Source organism: Nomascus leucogenys, chromosome 13 (genome assembly GCF_006542625.1).
Source record: "Nomascus leucogenys isolate Asia chromosome 13, Asia_NLE_v1, whole genome shotgun sequence".
Classification (NCBI taxonomy): Eukaryota; Metazoa; Chordata; class Mammalia; order Primates; family Hylobatidae; genus Nomascus; species Nomascus leucogenys.
In genome coordinates this window covers 31,414,208-31,434,786 of record NC_044393.1, presented here as the reverse complement: position 1 = coordinate 31,434,786, position 20,579 = coordinate 31,414,208, and the positions used below count along the sequence as shown (strand labels likewise).

General features: G+C 49.0%; 1 protein-coding gene across 1 annotated transcript in view; it reads right to left on the bottom strand.

Annotated features, from left to right (window-relative positions):
* Window positions 1-20,579, bottom strand: part of NOL4L (nucleolar protein 4 like) — a 143,462-nt gene that overhangs the window by 56,019 nt on the left and 66,864 nt on the right. The window contains exon 4 of the mRNA XM_030825684.1: window positions 11,874-11,983. Within this exon, the coding sequence (XP_030681544.1) occupies window positions 11,874-11,983 (110 nt within the window). The remainder of the gene's footprint in view (window positions 1-11,873; window positions 11,984-20,579) is intronic.

Below are 20,579 nucleotides of genomic sequence, written 5' to 3'. Positions count from 1 at the left end.
GCTGGGTGCAGTGGGTCATGCCTGTAATCCCAGCACTTTAGGAGGCTGAGGCAGGCAGATCACTTGAGGCCAGGAGTTTGAGACCAGCTTGGCCAACATGGTAAAACCCCATCACTACTAAAAATGCAAAAATTAGCCGGGCATGGTGGTGGGCATCTGTAGTCCCAGCTACTCAGTCGGCTGAGGCAGGAGAATTGCTTGAGCCCAGGCAGCGGAGGTGGTAGTGAGCCAAGATTTTGCGACTGCACTCTAGCCTGGGCCACAGAGGGAGACCTTGTCTCAAAAAAAAAAAAAAGGAACAATTATTTTTTTTCAAAGTAATGCCTTTTTTCAAGCCAGCAAAACTTTTAAAAAGAAAGTCAACAAAGGAGAAACAATTCCTACTAGATATTAAAACATATGATAAAGTTTTCACACTTAAAACAGTTTGTTGCTGCTACATGAATAGTCAAGGAGCCCAATGGACCAAACAGAAGTAGATTCTGTTTTGGATGGAAACTTAGTAAGTTTTAAAGGTGTCATCTCAAATCAGTGGGAGAAAGTGGCGTATTTAACAAATGATGCTGAGACAAAAGGGTTAAGTGGAATCTGTATCTCAGAATACGTCAGCATAAGCTCCAAATGGATTAAAGATTAAATATAAAAAATGAAAATAAAAACATGTATGCTTTTTGCTCTGTCAGCTGGAAGGCCCTGCAAGAAAGGATACTTCAGTACCAATGAGCACACATAGTGCCCAGATCTTGTTTTTTTGTTTTGTTTTATACAAAATATATAGAGATGAGGTTTCACTATGTTGCCCAGGCTGGTCTTGAACTCCTGAACTCACGAGACCCTTCTGCCTTGGCCTCCCAAAATGTTGGGATAATGGGTGTAAGCCACCATGCCCAGCCAGATTTTTTTTTTTTTTTTTTTTTTTTTTTGAGACGAAGTCTCGCTTTGTTGCCCAGGCTGGAGTGCAGTGGCACAATCTCGGCTTACTGCAAGCTCCGCCTCCCGGGTTCACACCATTCTCCTGCCTCAGCCTCCCAAGTAGCTGGGAGTACAGGCGCCTGCCACCACACCCAGCTTTTTTTTTTTTTTTTTTTTTTTTAGTAGAGACGTGGTTTCATCGTGTTAGCCAGGATGGTCTCGATCAGATATTTTGGTTTTTAAAATGGTTTTCCAATAAAAGGAATCAGAGCTCCTTGGAGAAATCACTGATTCCAGGATTGGGGCAGGAAATATGCAAGATGAGCCTGGAGTCTTACAGCGCCAGAAAGCAAAGAAGCACTAAAAAACAAGAAACGAACAAACAAAAACCCCAAACACCAATGAGGTATGGCAAAAGAGCACAGGAAACAACTGAAAAAGCTCCAATGGCCAAAGCTAGAACAATCTGTACAACAAAATGAAGAAGTATTGAATGATCATCAAAGCATAAAATAAACAGCTATGAGTCTCCACTTCTATAAATGGCTGAATAAATTAATAAGTGGGGGAGGAGAAACAAATCTCCTATGCATAAGCAATCTAAATAATTTATGTCGATAATTCACCCTAAAAAAGGCAGAGCATGACTCCTCACTCTTCAGGTGTGGGCTGCACACAGTACCTTCCTTCCCAAGTGCACAGTGTGGAAAGAGGGAAAAGTCACTTCACAGCAGAGAAACGTGACAACCATTATTTCAACAGGTGTGATCAAGGCCAATGGCAACAGTCCTAAAACACGTTGGTATTATAGACCCTTAACAGGATGTGATGAAAATGACACTCCATGTCTGTGGTCTTCCTCCTAATAACCCATAACCCCGGTTTTATATAGAGAAAAACGTCAAATTTCTAAATCCTACAAAATACATGACTAGTACTCTTCGAAACTGTCAAGGTTATCAAAAACAAGGAAAGTCTGAGAAACTGTCAAAGCCCAAAGAAGACTAAAGGGACATGACAATTAAATGCAATTAAATGTTACAATGAAAATTAAATGTATCCTGGATGAAATCTTGGAACAGAAAAGGAAATTAGGTAAAAGCTAAGGGAATCTAAATAAACTATAGACTTTAGTTACAATAATGTAGCAATGTGGTTCATTAGTGGTAACAAATGTATCACCTTAACGTAAGACATTGATAATAGGCGAAACTGTGTGTCGAGGAGTGCGCAATGTGGATACTCTGTACTATCTTCCCAATTTTTCTGTAAAGTTAAAACTGTTCTCAAAAATAGTCTATCAAAAAAATGAAAACATAAAAATACTAAAAGAAAACATGGGGGTGGAGTGGAGTTAGCCTTTTTAAGACTCAAATGCAGAAGCGATTTGAAGAAAAAATTGATACATCTGAGTACATAAAAATAAAAATGACAACACACACAGCATAGGCAATATCAAAAGAGAGAGAGCTACGGATGGGGAAAAGGAGGCAATGACTAACTCTGGGGAATCCGAAGAAAGGAAATGTAAGGAAATGTAATCATAGCATATGCTAATTGGGTCAGCTATGAGTAATATGCACACAGTCATAATAATATAAACAATGAATAGCAATTTATCTAAATAGAGAGGTATAGATATGTTGCAGGATGGAGGAAGGAGAAATAATAAGTGTATTTATGAGAGGGTGTAAGAGTGCAAATACTTATTTCCTACAGCAAGAAATTAACAACAACAAAAGCCCCAAATGAAAAATCAAGAACTTATAGTATAAGCAGGTTATTTCAAAATAGGAGTTAAATACCAGAAGAGACAGCTAAAAGATAAGAAAGAAAAGAGACTGTCCCTAGAGAGTAGAAATTGAAGTGGGGAGGCTGGGGCAGGGTCTGCTATTTTTCTATATGATTTTAAAAAATGTATTCTAGAGGCCGGGTGTGGTGGCTCATGCCTGTAATCCCAGCACTTTGGGAGGCCGAGGCAGGCGGATTACCTGAGGTCAAGAGTTCAAGATCAGCCTGGCCAACATGGTGAAACCTCGTCTCTACTAAAAGTACAAAAATTAGCGGGGTTTGGTGGTGGGCGCCTGTAATTCCAGTTACTCAGGAGGCTGAGGCAAGAGAAATGCCTGAATCCGGGAGGCGGAGGCTGCAGTGAGGATCGCACCACTACACTCCAGCCTAGGTGATGGTGAGACTCCATCTAAAAAAAAAAAAAGTATTCTATCTATAAAAATAAAAATAATGCAGGCCGGGTGTGGTGGCTCACCCCTGTAATCCCAGCACTTTGGGAAGCCGAGGCGGGCAGATCACCTGAGGTCAGGAGTTCGAGACCAGCCTGGCCAACATGGTGAAATCCCGTATCTACTAAATATACAAAAATTAGCCGGGAGTGGTGGCCGGGGCCTGTAATCCCAGCTACTCGGGAGGCTGAGGCAGGAGAATCTCTTGAACTTGAGAGTAGAGTTTGCAACGAGCCAAGATCACATCACTGCACTCCAGCCTAGGCAGCAAGAGCAAAACTCCATCTCAAAATAAAAAATAAACATAAAAAGTAAATAAATGCAAATAAATCAAAACAATTTAAAAAGGGGTAAAAGGCCACCTGGAAGCGATTTCTGTAGGTGAGCTGCCCTGGGATTGTGGTGGAAGGTCTGAGGGCACAAGGTAGAAACTCACAGCAGCTTCTCCAGCTGTACGTCCTCTCACAGCAGAAATGCTCCAAAGATTGTCCTCTGCCTAGAGAAATCCCAACAGCAGCCCTGGTCAAGGACAGTATTTCAGTTGCTTTTGTTTTCTTGCTGCAGCATAAACCTTCCACAGGGCCAGGAATTTACTGAGACAGGACGAAGGTTTGGGCTATAGATTCTCAGATACTGAAAATGTGGCCAATGGCATTTCAGGCCTTTCCCGTGCTCTCAGGGTGGCAAGTTAGGCCCTTGCAGCTCAGCTACACAACAAGAGGAGGTAATAGATGGAGCAAAGGAAAGAAGCCAGAAGCAGACCAGCAAGGCTGGGAGTAGGGAAGACAGTTGGTGGGACGGGTAGAAGCCTGGGAGGCTGGGAACTGAGAGGAAAGTGGTGGCCTCAGTGGGAGAGCCCCGTGGGGAGAGAATGAGGCAGACTAAAATCTAGGCAGCCAAAGCAGCAGACCCCATATCCTCACAAATGCCACAGGGTCTATCCCACTTATTGGTCCACCCACATTTTCAGGAGCAGACACAGATGCTCAAAGTTTGAACAGTCTAGAGAAATGGCTATTCCAAGACAGTAGCAAAATTTGCAAATGGTGAAAAGAGAGTGGAGATGGCAAAGATACGCTGAGAGCTAGAAAGATTCTGCCACTTACAGCAAAGCTTAACAGCCCTCCTCACCTCCCCAGTGGCAGACCTCCAAGGTCTGGAGTGTCACTGGGAAACTGTCTTTGATCATCATAAAATATCACACTTTGCCCTACTTAATGCTTTTTTTTTGCCTTGAACATTTATTTAACATTAATAGCGCTACTCCCTCTTTTTTGTTTTAATTTTCCTTTTTGCGTCATTTTGATAAATGTCTTTTGTAAATACCAAATGCCATTTAGGAAGGCCCGTCTGAGCTTTTTATGATACTGTGTAATGAAATTTAACCCATTCACATTTTTTATATTTAGTAGTTTGGTCTTGTTTGTATTATGTTACTTTATGTAATTTATTATATACATTTATTTATCATATTCCTTTATATTTATTTTATATGTATACATAAATCTCTTTTTTGTGGTTTCTTCGTTTAGTCCCCTTAATCACTCTTGCTGGACTGATTAAGTTTTCTGTGTTTCTTTTATTCACTCTACTGGTTTAGAAGTTCTACATTCTATTTCTAGTCCATGGAGATTACTCTTTAACTTTAAAGAAACATCTCAGAGGCCGGGCGTGGTGGCTCACGCCCGTAATCCCAGCACTTTGGGAGACTGAGGTGGGTGGATCACAAGGTCAGGAGATCGACACCATCCTGGCTAACACAGTGAAACCCTGTCTCTACTAAAAATACAAAAAATTAGCCGGGTGTCGTGGCGGGCACCTGTAGTCCCAGCTACTTGGGAGGCTGAGGCAGGAGAATGGTGTGTACCCAGGAGACGGAGCTTGCAGTGAGCCAAGATCGCGCCACTGCACTCCAGCCTGGGTGAAAGAGTGAGACTCCATCAAAAAAAAAAAAAAAAAAAAAAGAAACATCTCAGAACCTCTGCAGCTGCTTTTTTTTTTTTTTTTTTTTTTGAGACTGAGTCTTGCTCTGTTGCCAGGCTGGAGTGCAGTGGCGCGATCTCTGCTCACTGCAACCTCTGCCTCCCGGGTTCAAGCGATTCTCCTGCCTCAGCCTCCGAGTAGCTGGGACTACAAGCACGCGCCACCATGCCCAGCTAATTTTTGTATTTTTAGAAATGGGGTTTCATTGTGTTGGCCAGGATGGTCTCAATCTCTTGACCTTGTGATCCACTCGCCTCAGCCTCCCAAAGTCCTGGGATTACAGGCGTGAGCCACTGCACCGGCCACCTCTGCTTCTTTAAGAGACCATCAAAGGTCACACACATTGAGCCACAGCAGGAGACGAGGCCATGTTTCCATTCTGCTATTACTCCTCTGAACTCCCAGCTCACCTGGGCTGCAGGGCAGCCTGAGGAAGGAGAGAAGGGAATCATCACTGCTATCAGGCTCCTAAACATGGTTGTCTAAGTCAGTACTCTTGGGTTCTCCATGGTAAGAACCCCATGAGTCAGCACTGTTTGAATAAGTGACAGTCTCTCACAGTAACCCATTAACACTCCTTCTCCTTTGTGTCTGCCCATATTTGGGGGTCTTTCTGGGCAGGGGGGAGATTGAGACGGTTCATAAGAAAAGAAAGAGAAAAGATAATGATTAAAAAGTAAATGTAGTTAGCCAAAAAAGTGGAAACAACCCAAATGTCCATGCATAAACAAATGCAATAAACAAAATGTGGCTAATACAAATAAATACAAATACAATAAACAAAATCTATGGTTAATACAATGAAATATTATTGTCATAAAAAGGAATAAAGTTGGTCAGGGGCAATAGCACACATGCCTCACACTTTGGGAGGCTGAGACGGGCAGATTGCTTGAGTTCCAGACCAGCCCAGACAACATGGCGAACTACATCTCTACAAAAAAAATACAAAAACTAGCTAGATGTGGTGGTGCTCGCCTGTGGTCCCAGATACTCAGGAGGCTGAGATGGGCAGATTGAGCCTGGGAGGGCAAGGCTGCAGTGAACTGTGATCATGTCACTGCACTCCAGCCTGGGTGACAGAGTGAGACCCTGTCTCAAAAAACTAACAAAAAGGAATAAAGTTCTGACACATGCTACCACATGGATGAACCTTGAGGACATGATGCACAAAAGGACAAAAGGACAAATATTATCTGATTCCACTGACATGAGGTGCCTAGAAGAGCCAATTGCATACAGAGAAAGCAGAATAGAGGTTACTAGGGCTGGGGGAGGGGAGGAAGGGGAATTATTGCTTAATGGGTACAGAGTTTCTGTTTCGGGTGATGAAAAAATTTTGGAAATAGATAGTTGGTGATGGTTGTGCAACATTGTGAATATACTCAATGCCACTCAATTATATACTTAAAAGTGGTTAAAATGGCACATTTCAGGTTTTATATATTTATCACAGTTTTCTTTAAAAAAAAGAAGGTGGTGGAGAGTTTTTCAGGGTGGGCTTGTTTCCTTCTCCATTTAGGGGGATGGAAGCCTGAGAAAATTCCTGCTTGAAATCTGAACCTCGCTCCCTAGTGCTGACTGAGGAAGGGCTCTCTCCTGGACCTGGCTTCCAAGGAGGGGGCTTCCTCAGAGTCCTGGCCTCCTTCTCCTCTGTTCCCCAAACTGGCTCCAGCCTCCCCTGGCCCCAGGTCCTGCTCCAGCTGTTACTTCTCAGCTTCCCTCACCCAGGCCCTCTCTGCTTGCCCAAATACCATTTTAAAAGTAAGCCAGGCCCGGCGCGGTGGCTCACACTTATAATCCCAGCACTTTGGGAGGCCGAGGAGGGTGGATCACCTGAGGTCAGGAGTTCAAGACCAGCCTGACCAACATGGAGAAACCCCATCTCTACTAAAAATACAAAATTAGCCGGGCGTGGTGGTGCGCACCTGTAATCTCAGCTATTCAGGAGGCAAAGGCAGGAGCACCGCTTGAACCCAGGAGGCAGAGGTTGCAGTGAGCCGAGATCGTGCCATTGCACTCCAGCCTGGGCAACAAGAGCAAAACTCCGTCTCCAAATAACAAATAAATAAGCCAGTGCCCCTGAACTTCCTGGCACTAGCCCCTTCTGTTTTCTGTCCCGGGTGACAGCTCTGTGGCTGCTGTTTTGTCCCCTCTACTAAGAAGAGCTCACTGTCTGTGAAGGGGTCTGCTCCTCCTCACCTGCCCTCCAGGACCCAAGGAAAATTCTGGGCCGGGACAGAACAGTAGAGGAGAGGGAGGCAGAGGTTAATGGGGGCAAGCTAGAACCTCCATCACGTGGGCTCAGACAATGGAGCCGCACCACTTCACACACTGCTCTGAGGGCCATTAAAACCATTAGCAGGACATTAGCTCTGCTCCAGGAACTGCAGAGAGGGAGGCAAGGGAGGTGCCCACAGTCCTCCAGAGCTGAGCCCTGAGCCTCTCTGGGCCTCGGCTTCCTCTGGGTGGGAGAAGGAGCACAGTTGTCTCTCTGCTTCCACAGCTAATTTCTACAATGGGCCTGAAATCTTCCTTCCCTGCCCCTTCCAAGAAGATGGCTCCTTCCTCTGTACAACTAAATACAATTTCCATTTTATAGCTTTATAAGAGTATTCCCAAATAAAAAACTCTTTGATCAGGCCACACTCCACTATTTTCTGCTCAGTGTGGCCATTTTGATGACAGCTCCTGGTGTCCGTGTCTTAGGCTGGAGGTGCCGAGAGGGTGGAGTCTAACCCCCACAGTGGTGCCTTGTATCTTGACAACACTATAAATATTGGGTGCATTGAATGAGACTTCAAGAAGAATCTTTCTTCTTTCTGTGGATCTTGTTATTGAATTTTCATATTATCTAATACCCTCTGCAGAGAAGGACTCATTTTCCAGCATATTAATCTAATACAACTGGCCTACAAGTAACATGATTCTGTCCAGCCCTCAAGAAAATCCCACCACCTGCATATTGATCAAAGCAAAGTGAGGGAAAATGTTCTCCTTATCTTACCATTTGTCTCTTGGATACGTGATGTTAGAAATAAACAGATTATTGAGATTTTTTCTTGCCCAAAGTTTTCAGACACAGAGCTTTGTTCAGCATTAATAAAATATTTATCCTGGCTGGGCACAGTGGCTCATGCCTGTAATCCCAGCACTTTGGGAGGCTAAGGCAGGTGGATCATGAGGTCAGGAGTTCGAGATCAGCCTGGCCAACAGAGTGAACCATGTCTCTACTAAAAATACAAAAAAAATTAGCCGGGCCTAGTGGCAGCCGCCTGTAATCCCAGCTACTCGGGAGGTAGAGGCATGAGAATTGCTCGAACCTGGGAAGTGGAGGTTGCAGTGAGCCGAGATTGCGCCATTGCATTCCAGCCAGGGTGACAGTGTGAGACTCCATCTCGAAATAAATAAATAAAATAAAACAAAATATTTATCCTGGTTACCAGTTACTTTAGAATTGGGTTTATTTTCCATGTAACCTGCATTAGAAATTTGCAAACACTACAGATGTCCTCTTTTGGCATTTTGTGGTCAGAGTGATGAAACCACTCTCAAAGCCTTGTCTTGGGACATCGGATTTGACAGCAGCCGAACCTATCCTGTGGCTGTGTTTGGATGGTGGGGAGTCATTCACCCACCCTGGCCTGCCTTTGCTGCACAGGAAATAAGCTAGTAATTGAAGTATATGTATTTTTAGTTCTAACTCAAGCTGAAGAATCAAAGACTGCTGGGTCCTTGGCCCTTCCTTGATGCTGCAGATAAATAATCTGGTGAGCCATGTGATTTCATGTTGCGCCACGTGCCCAGCCATAAAACAGGGATAACGGCACTGCCTAAGAGGCTGAGGCCTTGAGAGTTCATTGCTTTGCACGGAGTGCGGAAGACTGACAGATGAAGGGCTCTAGGCATGAGGCGGGAGGCTGCTTCACCTGCCAGGTGGTGAAAGGCAGGCCTGAACTTCCATCTCCTGCTGCACTCAGAAGAAGCTGGCAACATTCAGACACTCCCACCTGGAAACTACTAATGAAGCTGAGGAAGTCACATCCAGCCCCACTGTAAGCAGAGGCCACCTCGATCTTGGCCCTGCCCCAGCTGGACTCCCAGAGCACCCTGGAGACCAATGCCCTCCACAGTCCTTCCTTCCTTTGGGAGCTGCCAGAGCCTCACTAGGGCAATTCCTGCATCTCATGTCATGAACTACGGTTCATCCCCTGATACTCATCAGGTGCTTATGCACCCAACACTGTGCCTTCCCCCTTTCGCTTTGGCAACAGAACTCCTCACATTCTCTGCTGCAGCCACACCAGCCCCTCAAATCTCTTGCAGGCTTGGTCCTCCCTTGAGCCACAAGGCCTTTGCATAAGCTGTTCCCTTGGCCTGGAACTCTCTTCCCTTCAGATTCCACTCTCAGCTGAAGCTCCTTTTCTGAGGCACAGCTTCCCTGACCCCTGCCTCAGTCCACCCTCCAGCCCACCCTAAGTACCCCCAGTGCCACGTGTCCTTCTGTACCATGGCAATGCCCCACTGATCACTTCCTCCATTGTTTATCACCGCCTGCTGTGAGCTGGGCATTTGTGTGCGATCCTCTGGCTGGTGTCTGTCTCCCCTAGATCAGAAGAAAATACAGGGATGCCAGCTGGAATCTCAGCACTTTGGGAGGCCTAGGCAGGCAGATTGCTTGAGCCCAGGAGTTCAAGACCAGCCTGGCCAACATGAGGAAACCCCATCTCTACAAAAAATATAAAAAATTATTCAGGCGTGGTGGCAGGCGCCTGTAATCCCAGCTACTCGGGAGGCTGAGGCGGGAGAATCGCTTGAACCCGGGAGGCGGAGGTTACAGTGAGCTGAGATCGGGCCATTGCACTCCAGCTCTGCCTCAAAAAAAAAAGAAGAAGAAGAAAAAAAATCTAGGGGTACTGCTGTTTCTGCTAATCCCCAGAGCCTGGCTCACAGAACAGAGCTCCACAAATATTTGCGGAATGACTGAATCCTCGTTAAAGCACCTAACCCATAGTCTTAACTCCCCTCCTTCCATTGACGCAAGTGAAGATACAGTTAGGATTTTTAACCAGATCAAATATCTGATTCGTTAGTGAGAGATCGCAACTTGCACGACACTGACCACTACTGGTTCTAGTGGTGACCTGGATTTAGTGCCATTCTGTAGGAAACAAAACCAGGGGGCTGTGCTCCCGGTTGTTTCTTCGGTTTTGTGCTTCATTCTTCATGGGCACAGATGAGCACGGTCATAACCGTGTTTACGAAGCCAGGTGCCGGTGACAGTGAGGATGGCTACAGGAAAGAAAGGCCACAGATTGCTCTTCAGCGGCAGTCAGAGGAGACCTAACGCAGAGGCTGCACAGTGGTGCTGGGATTCTATAACCAATAACAAAAGCGACACCCTCATTACCGACACCCCTGCAGCCCAAACTACTTTGCCTTTGCGCATTGGAAACCCAACCCAAGCCCATTTTCCCCACTGGAATTATTTGTGATGATGTGAAGTTTTTGGAGATGCAACCATCCCAGAACAGGCACGCTCAGATGAGAAGACGTGGAAAACACAGTTCTAGCAAACAGTTCTACCGCTCAGAGCAAAGCCTACATCACACAGCCTCTAGGGTCTGGGCACAGTATGGGGACAGGAGGGCTGGCCGCTCCACCTCTTGAAAGGAATACACAGCTCTGCAGGTTCAAGCCACCCAGCTGAAGTCCTCAAACTGGGTATCATGGGCCAAGATGCCACCTGCACGTGTCCTGCTACATCACCATGGATCTGGCCGAGGAGCCGCCACCACCCCCTCAGAGCACGCACGCTGGGGTTGTCAAGGACACCAGTGCACAGGACAGCCGCACCCAGAGCTAGAGACCGGCTGCACAGGACAGCCGCACCCAGAGCTAGAGACCGGCTGCACAGGACAGCCGCACCCAGGGCTGGAAGACAGACTCGAGTTCTGACCCATCTTTCAATGGGAGAGAAAGAATCCAATCCCCTGCTAGGGCCACAAGGACATGATGGGTTTGGATGTCCTAAGAGACGAGAACACTCCAAGCCAAAGGCAAGAAGTGATTACTCTGGTTTTAGGCGGTGGCCGGGGGGTGGAGGTGGAGGGAAACTCACCTAGTCCTTCTTTGAAAGACAGTCAGGCTACTTGCTTTGCAAAGGGTTAGGAGGTGGACTGTGTGGGAAGGCAGGCGAGAGGGAGTTTCTTTTCATAGACTGTTTCCATGGTGTCTCATGGCCCTTGGCAAACCCCAGCTGGGGAGGCTTGGACGGCCAGGAGGCCCCAGGGCCACCCTCCAAGGACTATCCCCTAGTCCATCTGGGCCCCAAGAGTGACAGAGGCCACAGGCAGGCGGTTACTCTCTCTTGCCTCTCTGGGGGAAGGTGGCAAGAGGCCAGCGATAAAGGGCAGAGCAGAGAGAAAACAACTCCAGGGGCCAGGGCTGCGGCTCCCTCCCTTCCACGTCCTCTCCTCCCCCTCCTCCCATGAGCCCACCCAAGGGGAAAGTTTTCTCCCTGAAGACCCGCAGGGCTGTCTGCACAGGAGACCCTCTCACGAGAAACACATTCTTGCCTCCCCCTTCTCCGCCTGGACAGCCCAGATAACCAGATAAGGGCCTCTTTGATTTCCCATGTGTTTACACAAGCTGTGGCCCCTAGTCTTGGAAAGAATCAACCACCGCCAGGCAAGTCAGGACGCCTCCAGGTGGGGTGAGGGGAGACAGCCGCCTTACCTGCTCCTGGGAATTCATCACTCGAAGCTTCATCTGCTTCAGGTAGGTAGAGGTGAGGGGCATGTTGTAATCAATAATCCCAGAGACCAGTGGAGATGGAGGCTCGTTTTCTGGCAGAAAGAACAAAAGGAAAGCCCTTTCAGTCTGTGCTGCAGGCCTGTCACCCATATGGAGCATTTAACAGAGCCCATGGAAGAGGAAGCCACCTCGGAGGAGAAGGGACAGGTCAGAGGTCGCAGACTCTGTGGCTCACCCACATCTGGCCCAGAGATGTGGACTGCATGGCATCAAAAATATTTTTTTTATTAGATGCCAGTGTTTTAGAGATTTCACATGTTAAAAAACAATGAGGCCAGGCGCAGTGGCTCATGCCTGTAATTCCAGCACTTTGGGAGGCCGAGGCAGGAGGATCGCTTGAGCCCTAGGAGGAGACACAGGCCCCAGGAGTTCGAGACCAGCCTGGGCAACACAGGGAGATCTCATCTTTACAAATAATAAAACAAATTAGCCAGACGTGGTGGTGTGTGCCTGCAGTCCTAGCTACATAGGAGGCTAAAGTGGAAGGATAGCTTGAGCCCAGGTAGTCAAGGCTGCAGTCTGCAGTGAGCTGTGATGGCACCACTGCACTCCAGCCTCGGCAACAGAGTGAGACTCTATCTCTAAAAAACAAACAAACAAAAAAACCCAACAAACCCCCCCCCCGCCAACACACACGCACATGTTTGTATGAATTTTTGGCTTCTTTGAAGAACATAAAGTCTGGCCACATGGAGCCCCCACTCCTGAAGGCAAGCAACCACTGCCACTTCAGCAGCCACTTCTTTTAGGCTGGGTGTGTGGCTCCCATTTTGCCACAGTCCCCACCACTCCTTATCGTATTGCACAGCTTTGCTCATTTGCAAGTATCAATTATGATACTTGCTAGACCCTTGAAGGCATCTGTGTTTCCAACCACTGTCTAAGTCAGTTATCTTCCAGGTGAACACACGCCACTCTCACCTCACGCAATCCCACCACCCCACAGCATCCCCCAAAAACATCCTCAGGTGCCATATGGTTCCCAGGTCTGAGCCAGGGCTTCAGTAGCCCCCAAATTCTGGTTCCTCCTTCATCATATGCAGAGGAACATTCTCCTCCCATTTATTCCTTTGTTGTCCTGAAGATCAAAGTGATGCATGTTCTTTTTGCAGAGAATTTGCAAAGTGCAGAAAGATGTAAAGAAAAAATTTAAAAACCATAATTGCACCACACGGCTTGGCATATGCTTCTGTTTATTTTTTCTCTGTGATTTTTCTTTTTTACACATGATCTCATAATGCATACAGAGAATTCCAGTCTGCTTTTAAAAAGTTTTTTTTTCCTTAACATTTTGTCATAGGTATTTTCCCCAACATCAAGAATCTTATTTTGCTTTGTAAGTAGAATTTTTATGGCCATGTAATATTTTACCATAATTTGCTTAAGTCACTCTCTAATGATTGGCTATTTAGGTTGTTTCCCATTGGGGCTATCATAAACAACACTGCAGGGGACATCTTTGTGCATAAATATTGCTCCATATTTCTGATCTTATTTCTGCCTTTTTGAAACAGATTACAAGAAATTAAAAGGTAGGGACATAATTTGATAACCACTAAAATCTCTGACCAAGCTGCTGTAGGAATTGTTTCAATTACTTGTTATCTGGCCTCCTCCTCCTTCTTCCAAGGACTTCAGGCCAGATTCATTTTGCCCCAGGCTTTTAATCAAAAGGTGCCCCTGGTACACAGTCCCACTGATGGGCTGGGATTTCCATAGCATGAGGAAAAGTGGGAGCAACGTCCAGAACAAGTGCCCTCTACCATCACAAGAAGGCCCAAGAGACAGGCTGCAGGGTGACAGGGCCGAGGTCCAGGAGGTCCAGAGGATATCCGGGGGTGACTTATACTACTTGCCCCTGCAGAGCCATAGCCCAAAAGGGTCCCTGCAACCTTGAAAACGCGATACCAAGGGCAAGAAGCCAGACATAAAACGACAACCACTGTATGATTCCACTTACACGAAATATCTAGAACAGGCAAATTCGAAGAGACAGAAAGTAACTAGAGGTTACTGGAGACTGGTGGCTGAGGGAATGGGACTTTATTGCTTAATGGGTACAGAGTTTCTGTTTGGGGTGATGAAAAAGTTTTGGAAATAGATAGTGGTGATGATTGCTCAACAGTGTGAATATAATGTCTTTAAAATGGAACGATTAAGCCGGGCATGGTGGCTCACGCATGTAATGCACTTTGGGAGGCAGAGGCAGGAGGACTGCTTGACCCCAGGAGTTCAGGCCAGCCTGGGAAACATAGTGAGTCCCTCGTCTCTACTAAAAGGTAAAAATGTTAGCTGGGTGTGGAGGCTCGTGCCTGAAGTCCCAGCTACTTGGGAGGCTGAGGTGGGAGGATCACCTGAGCCCAGGATGTTGAGGCAGCACTGCACTCCAGCCTGGGTGAGAGAGACTGTGTCTCAACAATAACAACAGAAAAAAACAAAATTATTAAAAAGGCAAGTTTTTATGCTGTAAATGTTTTACCATAATTTAAAAAGAAAAAAAAGTCTGCAAACAAGGGGTGAAGTTACCCAAAGAGGACAACGGAAGTTCCTGCTTGGCAAGGATAGGAACAGCCCTGCAGAAAAGGTGGGAACCCAGAATAGCTGGGGCCTAGAGGATGGGGGTCCGCTTTGACGCTGTGTACTTCTGGTGACTTCACAGATCAAATAACATTTTGAGTCAACTTTCACAGGAATGCAGAACTTAGTTTTGCTCTTTAAAGCTACCCTGTCACATATAGAATGTTTCATTCTGTTCTTTGAGGAAGAAGTAGATGTCGGCTGGGTGCGGTGGCTCACACCTGTAATCCCAGCACTTAGGGAGGCTGAGGCAGGCGGATCACCTGAGGTCAGGAGTTGGAGACCAGCCTGACCAACATGGCAAACCCCCACTCTACTAAAAATACAAGAATTAGCTGGGCATGGTGGCACGTGCCTGTAATCCAGCTACTTCAGAGGCTGAGGCAGGAGAATCGCTTGAACCTGAGAGGCGGAGGTTGCAGTGAGCCAAGATCACGTCATTGCACTCCAGCCTGGTGACAGAGCGAGACTCCGTCCCAAGGAAAAAAAAAAAAAAAGTAAATGTCACTAATGGAATGGCTAAGAAACTGGCCTGAAAGGGACCACCCCCTCCTCCTCTTTTTCAGAGAGACTTCTGCTTGGTTGGGTGGCAGGGATCCTCTGCACCGATACCAAACTCAAATGGGTTTCCACCCCACTGTCAACCTAGATTTGACTTTCTTAACCTCAGTGGGGTTTTGAACCCTAGCCCCATACATTGACCGGGTCGGATGCACATGTCAAGCAGACAGTCTAGTGATGACACTGAGATGGTATCACTCAGAAGAGCCGTGGGTCCTGTTTTCAGAGGTGGATGTTCAGACTGAGAATTCTGCCATTGCTGTTTCCTCTAAGAGGAGGCTGTCTGGTGAGAAGCTGTTAAGTACCATGGTGAGTGTGACATGGTGAGTGTGAAGGGCACCCAGCACTCTTGCGGCCCCGGTCGGCCCTTCATTGGGTGTTGCAGGGATTGTCTAGGTTTGGGAGGCGCGGAGGCGGGGAGCTGTGTTCTTTTATTGATGGTCACCCCTGTCCTGACTGCAGTGTCATGACTGCTCATGAGAAAGTATCTTTAATAAAGCTAGTGGCAGTGTGGCTTAGGAAAAATAAAACAGTGGCCAGGACAGCACCCTTGAGAGGCGGGAGAAGAGGTCTTCCTTGGCCTGTTCCCCCCCCCCCCAGCGTCTCCAGAGATGAGAAACCACTTCCTGTGCCTGTGGGTGAGCCAAGAGAGATCAGAAGAGGAAGTCAGGATGCCCTGGTCTTGGGGAAGCTGGAACATCCCAAGCAGACCCTTAAACCCATCGGAGAACACCTTACATTGCTATAAGGTGAAATGCTTGATTTTGCAGTTCCAGAATGAGAGTTCTGTGGGGGAGATAGGACCTCTGCAGGGAGGGGACATTCTAGGTGAGGAAATGAGCCATGGAGCCATGGGTGGGAGGTCAGAGCTCAACCACACCACTGGGAGAAAGGCAGGCAAGCTTTTCAGCAGTGAGGAGCCCCAGGTGTTCTGGATTCAATAAGTGGGTACACACTGAGAGGATGGGCTTAGTGGGAAATAGAGACGGAGCAGGGGCCAGTGGGAGCCTCAGAGTCAGATGCTCACCAGTGAGAAAAATGCCAGGATGGGGGACAAGCTCAGGTGGAAATGTGAACAAGGAAGAAGTGGGTTTCTTGGACTCTGAGACACGCCGCCCCCCTCCCTGCCCTATGGTCAACATGTGGTGCCACACTCGAGCCTCTACAAATGACCTGATAGTGTGGCACCGCTGGACTCTGTTGCCATGGAGAAGGGTGAGCTAGGAGGTAGCAAGGGTCACGGAGCCTAAATCATCCAGCAGGTTGCTGGCAAGGGAAGCACAGGAAGTGCCCGGAGAGATGTTTCAATATCTCTTTGCCAAGAAAAATGGAAACCAGCCCAGGCACTAGACCTAGTTTTATGCAGTCTCGAGAATAATCAATGATGTGGGTGCTTGGGCCAAGTCAAGTTGTTTGCTGGCCTGTGCAGCTGGGCGCCAATGGCACTCATCAACCAATGCAAACCTCAACCGTGGGAGTGACCCTCGTTTCCTCGCGGGAACACCAGGTGGTGATGCTCACAAGCTTTCACCTACAGCACGAAGAACTCTCAGTCCAGAGACAGGTATGAAAGATCTTCCAGGCAGGGGTGGGCGTCGAAGGACATGTGCACGATGGGGGCCTGGCACAGAGAGGCCGTGAGACCATCCAGCCTCAGGGGGTTCAAATTTGGAAACAGAGATCCCAGGCCTGAGGCCAGCTCAAAAGGTGGCAAAAAAAAAATCTCCTTCCTGGGGAAGGAAATCATTGAATTGGCAAGTCTTCGAGGAGTGCTGATGTGCATGCTATCTGGGTGGGGAACATGAGGAAACTGTGTGTGGTGCAGTCCCCAGGCTTAGGAAACAAGGGTGAAGGATGAGCAGGGTGCGACAGACGTGAGGCCATTAGGGTCACTGGAGGAAGAGCTGAGAGGGCCCCAGAGTAGCTCAAGGAAGCTTCGTGGAGAGAATCTGAATGGGAATCACGAACTATTGCTCAGCTGACAGCTCCTTAGCACCTGCTTAGGGCTCCACACACACACTCTGGTTAGAGGCTCCCAGGAACCTTGTGAGGTGGGTGCTCATAGTAATACCCTGACTTTACAAATGAGGCAACAGCACACAGAGAAGCTATGCAACCTTCCCACAGTCCCACAGCAAGTGAGTATGAGAGCTGGAAGAGGCCAGGCTGGCAAGGAGGGATGTGAAGGGGCCAGGCATGGAGGGCCTTGAAAACCATGCAGAGTCTGGGCCTGGTTGTGAAGGGGCGGAGACCCAAGTGGACAACCTGCCTACTGAGGAAGAGTCAGCATTGCTGCCCATTGGCTACTCCCAGTTCGCAACCAAGTAACAATATTTTGTCACATCAAAGAAAACAGAGACATGTCTCCAAAGGTCCCTTTCCCCAAGAGCTGGGCTGGTCTGAAGTCACACCCACTTTGCGTGCTCTGTCCTCAATTCCTCAGGGACTGGTGGAAGAGGAGTGTGGAGTCAGGAGGTCCTGGAATTTCCCGTCCTCAGACTTCCTGATCCTCTGCCACCTCCTTTGTTTATGCTCCTGGCACTGGGGGAGGGCACAGGGCTGTCCAGGCCCCCCCACTCTGCTGGGGAGAGACCGCTGAGCAAAGGAGGCGACTCTATTTCCTTTCTTTCTTTTTAACATGAGGCCAGGAAGCCAGGCATTCTCCCAGCAGCCCTCAAGGAGCCTCCATCCTGTCCCCGTCCCCGCTCCCTCCCACCTTCCTGGGGCAGGAACACTGGGCCTGCCTCTGGGGCTGGTGCAGGCTCTGCTTTCCCAGCAGCTGGAGAGGGAGAAGGGAGGGCTGGCAATGCAGGGGTGCCTGGGAGACAGCAGGATATAGCTACATCCAGTGGCCAGCATGGCAGGCAGAGATAGGATCTGCAGGCTTTCAGCGGGGGCAGGAGGAGGGGAACCTGGGGACGGTCCAGGAGGCGAGTGCCTCTGGCCACTTAGCAGACAGTGGAGCCTTTCAGACTCTAAACTCTCCACTGGCAGCTTCCAGAAACCAGGCCTTTCCCTTCTAACCCTGTCCAGGGTGTGGACCCAGCATGCTTGCCTGGCAGGGCTGGGGGCCACATCTGACCTTACCTGGGTAGAGGCAAACCTTGTGTCTCTGTGGGGCCACCTGGACGTTAGCAGCCTTGTGTCTGGGCACCGTAGGCCACTACACGGGCTGGAGGCAGGAGGCAGGGTGATGCTCCCGAGGTACCCGCTGCGTCCCAGGTGCCCTCGACAACAGGCTCACCCTCACCACCCTGAAAGGATGGCATTCCTTCCACTTTGCTGATGAGAAAATATGGTTTCCTGCCTGCACTTCTATCTCCTGGGAGAGCTTGGATGAATGATTTCACCTCAACGCCTCTCTGTGCCTCAGTTTCCTCACCTGTAAGCCAGGACTAACACCTCATAGGATCCTTGTAACTGTCATGATCAGGAGCTGCTCAGAGAGGTTCCCTGTCCTGCTGAGGGACACGCAGTGGGGAACAGGGCTGCACACCAGAACTGCCTGACTCCAAGTCCATGCCCTTCCATGAGCCACTTCCCCGGGCTCCTGCTCCCTCAGCATCTTCTCCTCTCCCTGCGAGGGGAAGCTCCACTACCTGGGACAGAGATGGCATTGTGCCTGAGGATGGGGGAGGATGGGTGAGAATGGGCATGGTGCTCATCTTCTGTCCAGCCTGAAGAAAGCCCCAGGAAAGATGGGCTTCAGCAGCGAGCCCACAGCGCTGGTTTACATTCTAGATGGCTCCTGGCCTGTGTGCTCCCTCCCTCCCTGGCCTCTTTCTCCTCCCTGGGGGTGGGGCGTGGTGGTGGCAGCCAGCGAGGAGAGGAAGCAGGCCACTGCTGTGCTCCGCGTTGCCCTCCTGGCCACACAGAAGCCCGCAGATGAGGAGTGCAGCCTGCAGCGTGGGGAGACCCAGCAGCCATCAGTGAGGAGTGCAGGGGGAGCTGAGGAACGCCCTCCACACTGCCGTGGGATGCGTGGCAGGGGAGGGGAGCGGATGGCGTCTCAGACACCCCAGAGCAGCCCACAAACAGAGCCCCTCTTGGCTTCGCCTCTGTTCCTCCAGGCAAGCAATTCTGTGTCTGACTCCGCCAGTTGCTATGGAAACAATGAGGAAAGGAACGGGAGGGGACAGGCGGATGGGTGGGCAGGAACCAGGCAGTCACCACTAGGACATACACCCCTGGCCCCTGTGGCCTAAACTCTGGCAGGGTGGAGAGTACGGCAGGGAAAGCCCTCCAGCCCATCTATCTGCAGGTACCAAATGCTGTCTTGGCCCAGGAGTTGCAGCTGCTGCCTGGCCCGGGGCAGGCCACGTGGGCAGCAGCATTCAGGATCACTGGCTCAGGCATGCATCGCGGGAGTGTCCAGCATTATAACAGGAACCGCAATAGCCACAGCTCTCTCTTCCTGCACCAATGCCAGGTACAGGGACTAACCCACATCTTGTCAGCCTTCTGATTAACCCCATTTCACAGATAGGGAACTGTGGCTCAGAAAGATGAAGTCCCTTGCCCAGGACACACAGCAGCGGAATGGTAGTGCAGCCCTGGAGCCCTGTTCTTAACATAGGAACCAGCATTTATGAGGGATTAACTAGATCCATTCCTGCCCCTCGTGCTTTGAAGTTGGCACATGTGCCCAATGAAACAGCCGTGGCCTGATGGCTCCCAAGGGCATGGAAGCCTCTGGATTTGGTGAGTCAGTTGCTGTCAGAAGCCGTTCACGTGTGTCAGGGACAATGAACACGAGCAGAAAGCCCTGCTTGACGCCCATGCTCCCAATCCTTTGTTGTCTGCTCAGGCTTTGCTGTGGATTTTTCCTTCCCCAGATTCAATGGATGCTACTTGAGTGCCACTGGCTAAACGGCGTGCCCTTCATTCGAGTCTGTTTCCATCCTCGGGCAAAACACCCACTGACTTCAGCAACTTCCACAGGCCCGATGCCCGGGAGCTGGCACGATGCACCAGGCAGTCCTGGAAACCCTGATAAATCGCCCACCTGGGCGCCATTTCTCAGGGCAGCATTATAATTGTACCAGCCAAATGTGCTGGGCCGTCTCACTGTGCCAAAGCCACCTGCAAACAGATGGGTCCCCAGATTTCCTGGAGGCCTCTGGGATGTTCAGTTTGAGGGGGTGTGGGGGTGCTGAAGTGAGGTCCTTGCTGGTCTCACTGGGCAGGACAGAGCTGGAGGGCATGGACGTCAGTCCAAGGGATCACCTTTGGTGGTCACAAGTGCTTTGGGCATTTTATTTTATTTGTTTTTTGAGATGGGGTCTAACTCTGTCACCCAGGCTGGAGTGCAGTGGCGTGATCATGGCTCACTGCAGCTTCCACCTCCCGGGCTCAAGCAATCCTCCCACCTCAGCCTCCCAAACTGCTGAGATTACAGGCATGAGCCACTGTGCCCAGCCTGCCCTGGACATTTTAAATTCTCATCAGTCGGCCGGGTGCGGATTACACACCTGTAATCCCAGCACTTTG